This window comes from Amphiura filiformis, unplaced genomic scaffold (genome assembly GCF_039555335.1).
Source record: "Amphiura filiformis unplaced genomic scaffold, Afil_fr2py scaffold_25, whole genome shotgun sequence".
NCBI classification, from domain to species: domain Eukaryota; kingdom Metazoa; phylum Echinodermata; class Ophiuroidea; order Amphilepidida; family Amphiuridae; genus Amphiura; species Amphiura filiformis.
This window is the reverse complement of record NW_027305489.1, coordinates 519,199-529,279: the sequence shown is the minus strand read 5'-3', so window position 1 is coordinate 529,279 and position 10,081 is coordinate 519,199. Positions and strand designations below refer to the sequence as shown.

Here is a 10,081-nt window from a genome sequence, read left to right as displayed (position 1 = left end):
TTTTCTGTTTTTATATGATCATTTTCCTACTATACTTTTTCACTTTTTTTTCTTATTTTTTTAAAACAAAATACCAAATTGTAGGTTATGTTCGAGTAAATACCAAAGGTAATTGCTTTATGCTTTTTTTTCTTATTTTTTTAAAACAAAATACCAAATTGTAGGTAATGTTCGAGTAAATACCAAAGGTAATTGCTTTATGCTTTTTATATTTATATCATTTACAAAAAACTTCAAACACTATCATGACTTAAGTGTGTGAGCTCAAAGGTTGGACGGTACCACTGGGGGGGAGCTGCATTTTACCTTAGGTAGTTGACATCATGGGCTACACAAAAATGCCTGATAGTAATTGAACCGGAGTAGCTTTTGCTGGGATAAGGTCATCGAACTAACTTGACACAGGGTCAAATTTCAAAGTTGCTCAAATTGTGTTACAAACCATTCCAATGTATTCCTCTAGTCACAAGGATTCAGAAAATATCACCTATCTAGGACATATTGTTCTTAAGTTATAACCAAAAAGGTTAAAAGTCACATTTTTGGCTCTATGTGGGTCAAAAAGTGATCAGATTTTGACAAAAGAGGTGTCAAAATGTTCGTTTTGATATATCAATTCAAATAAGGATAGGATTGCACCATCTTGGATGGTTCATTACCTAGGTAACACAACAAAGTAGGTCAAGGTCAATAGGCCTCAATGGTACTTGACCTATTTTGCTGTGTTACCTAGGTAAAGAAACATCCTAGATGGTGCAATCCTATCCTTATTTGAATTGTTTTATCAAATAGAACAGTTGGCCAAAGTGTAGTTTCTGTTGTTGAGATGCATATAAAATGATCAGGTCAGTCCTCAGCAAATATTTTGTAATGATTTTGTAGACTTCTGTTGTGTGACTTTCTTAAAGGTACTCCCTATAGTAAATTCCAGACGGCACCTTGGATGGCTGCCATACATGGTTTCTGTTGTCGGTTTCTTTCGTTCTACTTGGTAGTTAGTCACCTTTAATACAGTAGGTGACATGATAAGCTTTCGCAGGTACTGATATCGCTTTTTGCATACTTCCTTGGGCCCAGAGTACTGGCCATCAATGGATGTCTCGTCATCTTCAAGAAGGATGTGGAAGGTCCAGTCATCACTTTCTCTTGACTTCTTTAGATCCTTGACACTGTGCACTTTCGCGAGAACGGGTTTTCCCCTTTTCGAGCGGTTGTTTATGTCAGCTATCGTGATTAAGGTATCACCTGCAAGTTATGCAAAACAAATGTAAGAGGCACATACAAAATAAATGTGGTAAATTAATTCATAATTTGTGTGGCAACCCCATGGATTGATAGATCATTAATTCAAAAATGAATGGAGATTGTGGATAATTAAGAACAATCTCCTTCTGTGTGGTATGAAATGGTACACTGATTCTGCATATGCATGACAATGAAGTTATTAATGCATTTTTTGCAATTACTGAAATTTGCTTCAAGCAATGGTAGGACATGTCAATTATCATGCTTGCCTACTCAAGATTCCATTCTTAACTGCTGGCACAAAAACGTTTATAATACAGGGTGTAACAAATAACAATAAAATTTATACAATTGCATTTTGACTTCTCAGGAAAAAACTAAAAGAGTTATGGCACAAATGTTATATGCAATACAATCAGTAATATCATGGCTAAAAGAAGACATTTAGTTGGTTCCTTTACTAGCACGGGATCAAAAGTTATGTCCGATTAATTAAATCGTCCAGAAAACTTGTTGGGCCACTTTGCATTATTTGCGCATATAAAGTTTGAACCGCGTAGATGTTTATTGTGCATTAAACATCAAAGAACTGATACAAAAGAATTATAAGTGGTGTTTCTTCTTATATTTAACAGGAACTTCATTATGTTATTTCTTTAAAATCTATAAATGAAGTCATGAAATTTCTTTCAATTAATCTTGTAAATAAAGTAATTTCTCATAACCCCGAGATATCATTGGTAAAACTGAGCACAGTTTTTGCATCCATAAGTACAAAACAATAACATTTTGAACTTAAGTCCAGCTGGGCTTCTACATGTAGCTTTTCTAGGGCAACCACTGTTGCCAGCATTTCTACTAACAGATTCTACATACTTCTCATAGTTTTGGATATATGTAATTGTATGACTTGATGGAAGATGTGAGTTTGGAAAATGAGCTATAAACAATCATATGGTTTCTGGTTGACTCCATGTGCTACTGAATGTCACAACTATAAAAATGCGCTCTTCCAACGTGAATTGGGGTTGAAGCGTTGAGCTGCAGCCACGATTTCTAGTAAATGAGGTTATGTCAGTGCTTTGGTGTGACTTTCAAAAACTCGTGGAGATATTCTATTATGTAATCATTTCTACCACTTTGAATACCCCATTGTGTTAAAACTACATATCATACATGTAAGAGCACCGTCCAACTGGTCCATGGTTCAATTTTATTCAGTCCCCTTTGTAACACTTAGACAAAAGTGGCCCAAGTGTTTTTAAGACTAGGTTACATAATTGGCCATATTTTCACTTGTATACCAATCGATTTTATTGGAACAAAGCTTCTCTGATGGCTAAAAAATGAACCAATCGATTTTATTGGAACAAAGCTTATCTGATGGCTAAAATAATGATCTTGATAGACATATAAATATCAAACCAAAAACTAAGCAACATACTTGAGTCATTCTATTTTCAAAATTGTACAAATTTTATTGTTACACCCTGTACATGAAGCTCAAACAAACATTCATATTGAAATGTCATAGGAATCATCTTTTGGAGCATGCTAGTGAACTTTTAAGACTGTCAAATTTGTGAAGAAAATATGCAGTAAACTGTAAAAAACAAAATCAAAATTTTCAAAACCCAAGTTCAATCCATGCAGTTTCATTTTCATCAAATCAACAATTGTGCTTACTATTACAGGATTTAGATTTTACTGTATTACCCTCAAATGACAAGGTTCAAGGTTTGACCACGGTTTAGCGGACAAAAGTGTGTAAAAAATATTTAGGGGTAAAAATAAACATAGACAATCTTAGATTGAGACATTTCTAGTGTAAAATTGTCTGTATTTTATGATTTTGGCAGTTAGAAAGCTCTATTTTGTATCATTGAGCAGAAAATTGCATTTTTGGGCCAATTTTGCCAAAAAAACACCCCATTTTTGTGTGACAAAATTTTCCACTGTCAGCTTTGTATACTCACATACCCCTAAATATACATTAAGATGGGTCTAAACAGTATCAAATCAATAATTTATAGTCATGAATTCAGCAGTTTTTCCCATGATATACTGCATTGTTTGCATAAAGGAGGTATTCAAACATTCAGATTAATGTGACAAAAGGTACGCACGAAAATGCTGTTTCGAACATTGGACAAATTTGTTTAATTTCTGGACTCAGAAACATTTGAAAAAATAAATAATGTTACCCCTACCCCTTAATTTTCTGGCGTGTGTAAAAATCCCTGAATTTACGAAAAACGAGTGAACATGCGAACAAAAAGACCTGAAAATTGAATCAATTATGCCCAGCAGAACTTCCTAAATTGGTAGGTACAATGTATATAATGTTTCTGAAATTGTTTTCCAGGTCCCCATTTTTTCAACCAAAGCAGCCACTTTCGACAGCCACACAAAAAAAATGGGGTGAATCGATTATGCCCATAACTCTTCTTATGATATACATAGAGCTAAATTTAAGTCAAAAGTCAAATAGCATATTTTTTGAGAATTTTTTACACATCATGTTGCATGAAATGAAATATTACCAAGGTTTTGCAGCCAAAAGTTTCACTGTTTTGCCTTTACGCAGCTTTAGGTACACTGCTAAGGTCCCCATGTCTCAACTCATAGAGCTTTAAATTGTCATTTTTGTGTGTGTCATCAGGATTGCTAGATCATCAGCATAACCATATTTTTCAATGGTCTCTGGTTAACTTTGAAAAGAATGATGTAGTAAAACCAGGGCTTGATAATACTAATATCCCCAAGACTGCACGTCTTTAAAAAAGGTTGATGCAGATCACGCCAGGTAGCTGCCACACCCGGTCTTGGTTTGCAACCTTCAAACTTTTAATTCAATCTTGGTCAATGATTGGCTTTCCCTACCTTTTGGAGTTGCAGCAGTAGTTGATTTGCGAGGCTTTACTTTCTTCTTTGAAGTACATTTTGTGCTGTTTTCTGAATGGGATATAGAAATCAAAATAGAAATATTACTCAAGACAGTATAGCTGGAATTGTGATGCTAAAACTTTAGATGGACTATATAAAGTGAATTTCAGTGTTAAAACAGTGGTAGCAATAGCTTCTTCCTTTATCTGGTTTTATATAGAATGTGTCTCCTTGCCTACATTGTAAGTCCCCCAGTCTATGATTTGATCTTTTTCAGTCATTGAGGTGTAGGAACGCATGAAATTGGATTCGTCTATACAGATCATATAGCAGGACACCATCATGAATACAGACAGACATGCACATGGTAATGTAATCAAAGTCATATTTTTGAAAATCGTTTTGGAAAACGATCCGACACCCACATTATATTGTTGTACAAACAAAATCCCTTGCATTAAACAGAAGATATACACAACAACAATCGTTTTATTAATAACAAGGCATCTGATATTATTTCTTGGGACTAGAATTGTGAAAGTTTTCAACTATAAGCTTCAAATAACAGCCCTGATGAATGTACATGTCTGAATGAAAGTTGTGGGATAAATACAATAAAGAGAAGAGAAAAAAAAAGAGAAGGAAGAAAATTATACCAAGCAAATAAATTCTCACATACCTTTTCCAGTTGATTGATGAGCACTGATTCTCCCTGAAGTGGAAGGCTTTGTTTTTGAACCTATATATAAGGAAAAATCAACAAAATAAGAATAATTGCATGAGTTGGCATAATAATGAGAATGGGTGGAAATAGATCTAACATATCTCGCCTATGACTTAGCCAGGGCGGAAAATAAGTCCTGTGGATAGAGTTTATATGTCAATTTATAAAATTCCACCAAGTAAATTGTGAAGCAGTTGTAGCACCATCCCTCACACTCTACTTATCTGGCATTTTGAGTCAAAATAAAATTCAAATATTGAGCCAATCACACAACCTTTCTTGTCATCTTTCATTAAACAACAGAAAAAAAAATGTTGTGAGACATACATTTGGTTGGTCGGTCAGTCTTTTTTTCCTCCTTAGAACAGGGTTCTTTTTATGCACCACCCTAATATATATATTTGCTCACCTTTTCCTCTATTTATTTTGTTTTTAACAAAATGGTCATTACACATTTTAAAAATGAAAAATATATAAAGAATGTGAAAATACATACCTGAATCATCTTGAGCACTGACATTCCTGTTTGTCCCTATATCCTGTTGATATACAAAATGTAACAATGGTACATGTATAATATAAATGTGGAAAATGATGGTAGAAGAGCATTTATTCAAATAATCTTAAATATTTGTGATTTCAACGTAGAGATATCAATCTGCTTTAAAAACAAACAAAAAAAAACAACAAAAAAAACAACTAAAAAGCAACAAGTGCAACAATATGATTACTACTGCAGTATAGTTGGTTCTATTCAATGTATATTAAGATATAATATACAAATATTTACTGCTCATGAGGGATCTGGTGGAATCTATTGTCCCGAGGTGAACTGGAGACCGTGAGCCTACTATTTTCCCTCGACCTGGCGGTCTCGGGAAGCTCGTAGGCTCACGGTCTCCAGTGCACCTCGGGGACCAACAGATTCCACCAGATCCCAATTAAGAGCAGTAAATATTTGTTTTATATCCTTCATTAATATATTCTTTGTTCATTAATTGGTTAAAATATTAGAAACGCAAGGCCTTTATCATAGTCATAGGCCTAGGTATAAATCTAGGCTAGGCCTAGTCAAGGCTAGGCTGGCCTCGCTTTGTTTTGATTGAATGCACGTGAGGCCTACATGCACAAAACACGCACACAGTTGAGTGGCTAAAGCTTACCGTGAAAATGTTGTTACCTCTCATATATATCTCCGTGAAACGAGTAGGCCCTAACCATGTTCTCTGTCAGTATTTTGCCGTCAATATTAAGATACTAATCCTGATGTAACTCAGATTATGGCATGAAACCGTCGTATTTTAGTTGCACTTCTGTGCTGCTTGTGTGCTTCATATAAGACAACATGACTTGCGACACATTAATACCCCAGAGCCGGCTGTGATATCCCGTGTATGTGGCGAGTTGCACGGACCACTAGGAACTGCGACGCGGATATGAGGTCATCTGGCGCTCAGAGGGAGATAGTAAAACTATTTCCGGGAGATAGTACTTTGAATAGTACCTCGTTCCCTCATCAATCGGCTTTTTGACTGTTTTGTAAAATAGCAAAACTATTTTTGGTCACATGATACTCGTTTAACCAATTAACGAACGAGAATATATTAATGAAGGATATAATAAATCATCATGCTCTCAATAGTGGTTCCTGTTGCCTATAAAAGGAAGCAGTCAGATGTGATGAGTTGCCAGTCTGATGAAACCACTAGTGTAGTGGTGAAACGTCATGAAAATGTGAGTTTAACACCTTCATTATTATTGGATTTGTATAAAAAGAATCATGTTAACAGTTGAATCCAACAACTTGTTCAAAAAGAAGAAAATTACTTGCCTTTAGTACACCCTCTACAGCTTTTCTTTGTGTAGTTGAGTTGGTGGCACAATTGTTTGCTGGAATAAAGAGCAAGAAAAAAAATCAACATAAAATAAGATATTGACGCTGCACTGTTCATAAAACAACAAAATTAAACAAATCGTATCATTATTAGGGCTGTTGACAAGTAGAATTTACATTGACAATTGCCAAATCTTAAGATCCGACATCAAGAAGTTGTGAACAAAGCAATACATCAATAAAGTCAAATATTAAGTTCAGAGACCACATTGTGCATCATTTATTTACACCAAAATATTGCCATATACCACATGTGACCAGCCATGTCGAAACGCTCGTAAAGTCGGCCCCTGGTAAATTTTGTTTTCTTCCGTGTTTAGAAAATATATATCATAAGCTTTACAATGATATATCATTTGACTTCAAACGATATCCAGAAGCGGAGTTATGGCTTGTTAAACTTTGCTCCTTCAGCAATAAGGGTACATTATTTTGGTGCTACAATATTTCTCTTTTTCTACATTGGTGGTATTAAATATCACATGGTCATAATTGGCGGTCACTTCAAATTATCCCCAAGTCAACAAGGTTCAGGAATGTCCTCTCATTGTTAATTAACCCACCACTTGAAAAGGATTTAGCCAAAGCAAACAAAGACTACAGCTATTTACTATAAGTATAAGCTTATTATCCTCTTCAACAATAGGATTACAGATTGGTGTTTGACTGGACTAAAATGCCAAACTTGTAGGACAATTATTAGGTACATTATGAATACAAGCTTTATGCACATTTTGCACTGTAACTCGAAATACAATTTGCCGACTTTACGAGCGGTTTGAGATGGATGGTCACATATATACGCATCATCAGAATATTGGAAATTTTGTACATGTAATGGAAAGACAACCTACACCACTTGCGAATGAATGCAGTTTATTTGGTAAATAATGGCGATGTTAAGCTTATCTTCAGCTCATCTCTAATATTTTTAGTGACTAGTTTTGTCAACAATTGTTACATGCTTGTCGACAATCGGAAAAATTGCTTTGTCAACAATAGCCCTAATCATTATCCACACCACTTAACTCCATAATTTTGACATCAGGAGAAAGCTCATTTTACTGTAATGCTGATTGCAAAATTGTTTCGTCTTGAGATGTTTATTTTCATTGTGGTAACCCATGGTACAGATATCATAAGGGTACACATGTATGAACTGTTCTCTAAGCAAAATAATGCACAATTTTGTTTCTATACCATTTTTCATCCTGATGTAGCAGTGACACAATGAGCAAATGCTAACAATTTGAAGATGCAACATTGATGTCACTGCTACATCAGGGTGAAAAATGGTCAACACATAATATCCAAACTGCTGTACATGTACAACAACACAACTAATATTTTGGGAAAAGGAAAGTTTATAAGGTGACATGATTCCATGGAAGCAATCCAGCATCAAACAAAATACCATAAAACCTGTGGCCATTTTCTTTGTTCAAATCTCACACCCATGCGGATGCTTATATTTGTATAGGCATGGGTGGCATGGCTACATTGATAAATCTAGATACACTGCGCACCCTCTACTTACCTCCCACGACCTGATCTATGCACAAAACGAAGTTTGGGACCACAAGAAACCCCCTGTACCACAGAAAAAGGTTTTGGCACCCCCGGAAGAATGGGGATGACAACGCCCAGGTGTTGGTATCGCCCAACACTAACTAGATATCGCCCTCACCAATTCGTTTCTTGCGACCAACAAGGGCGTGTTCTGAAGAGCTCCAATTTCTGTTGAGAAATATCGTAGCAGCGTGAGGCTTATTTTTCCGAGTAACGGTTACGCGAGTATCAGTTATCACTTCGGTGGTATTTTCTGTAACTTTAGCAAGATTTTTTCCCATTTGTGATGTTTTTTTCTTGCTAGTTTCTCGTAGTCTCTGTGGCCGACGTGAGACCGCCCAAGTAAAATAATCATAGGTTCTCACTCGGCTCCCCCCTGGTAATTCCACAGGGAGGTCGCCGGGATTATTTCTTGGCGATTTCCCTTCTGTCCCGGCTACTTTGGCTTTCGTAGTCGGTGTTTTGACTCATTTTTCTTCGCACATGCAGTAAGCTTAAAAGTCGCGTTTTTTTTGCTTAATAGTGCGGGGGGCATATGTCAAAACTGTTCCCATGCGCACCCTCAGTAGTAGGGGATCTCGTGTTCACTTTTTTTGATCCCGTGCGCTTTCTCATGTTTTGGGTTCTCTGGCGGTTGAGGAGGGGGTCCTCCCCTTTGGGGAGTCTGTGGCCCCATTGCAGGTTGGCCCTCTTGCTTATCCCTCTCCTCTTACGCCGGGGTTCCCTCCCTTCAGTCTCTTCGGAGACGAGAGGGAGTTTACATGTTTTCTTATCATTTCTCCATTGCAGGTAGCTCCAGGAGACCAGGTATGAGAGAGACGGTCTCTCTCTCTCTCACTCTGTTGCTGGGTGGCTCGTACCCTCACGGCTCCCTGGCGCCACGGCGTCCGGGTCGATTGCCGTGGGTGGGTGTACAGCCCCGGCACCCCTGAGCAATGGCCTGGCTCGCGCCCAGCGGCCACTCCTCGACTGCACCTGTTGCGGTCGGGTTGAGTGCCCAGGCGTGGGCGCTACTCAGGCGTCCTCCTGGCGCTCTGGCGTCCGGGTCGAGTGCCGTCTGTGGGTGTGCAGCCCGGCACCCCTGAGTAATGGCCTGGCTCGCGCCCGGCGGCCACTCCTCGACTGCACCTGTTGCGGTCGGGTTGAGTGCCCAGGCGTGGGCCCTGCTCAGCGTCCTCCCGTGTGCGGTCGACCTCAATGGTTCCATGGCTCGACCGTCGGAAGGCCTCCCGTCCGTCCTGGTCGGTAGAGCGACCTCCGGTGGCAGCTACGGTCCACCGGTCAGCCGCTTCAGATTCCTTACGCTTCGGCTCCTGGCCAAAGCGGGTATCGGGATCTCTCCTCTGTCCTCGCTGCTCCCCCGATGGTTGAGCATTCGAGATCCCAGAGCAGTCAGTGCTCGGCATCTCAGGCTGAGGCCCTGTCAACACTCATCTCATCGCTTCCGGACCCGTCGGCGTTATACCGCATGAACCAACTTATTGGTTGGTTAGGCAAAGATCCCGGTCAGGTGCCCTCGGCGGTAACCCGACCAGTGGGTCCAGGTTTGCCCTCAACGGGCCCGGATCCGCAGTCCGATGCGATTAGCATAGATGCTAGCTATGATGAGCTTTCAGGATGGTTCTCAGACAGAAGTAGAGTCTTCTCGGATTTTTCAACTCCCCAGGACAGACAGAGAGGTTCTGATATCCCGTTGGGGTTCATCGCAACCTTGTCAGTCACTCAGCGTCCTTCTCGGTCTCTCTCGGAGCTTCCTAGCAACC

General features: G+C 38.7%; 1 protein-coding gene across 1 annotated transcript in view; it reads right to left on the bottom strand.

Annotated features, from left to right (window-relative positions):
• Positions 1–296: 296 nt before the first annotated feature.
• The window catches only part of LOC140143630 (uncharacterized), a 45,975-nt gene continuing 36,190 nt past the window's right edge, over positions 297–10,081 (bottom strand). The window contains exons 10-14 of the mRNA XM_072165446.1: positions 6,687–6,745; positions 5,352–5,394; positions 4,811–4,870; positions 4,129–4,200; positions 297–1,245 (exon numbers count right to left, since the gene is read on the bottom strand). Of these exons, the coding sequence (XP_072021547.1) occupies positions 854–1,245; positions 4,129–4,200; positions 4,811–4,870; positions 5,352–5,394; positions 6,687–6,745 (626 nt within the window). The 3' untranslated portion in view covers positions 297–853. The remainder of the gene's footprint in view (positions 1,246–4,128; positions 4,201–4,810; positions 4,871–5,351; positions 5,395–6,686; positions 6,746–10,081) is intronic.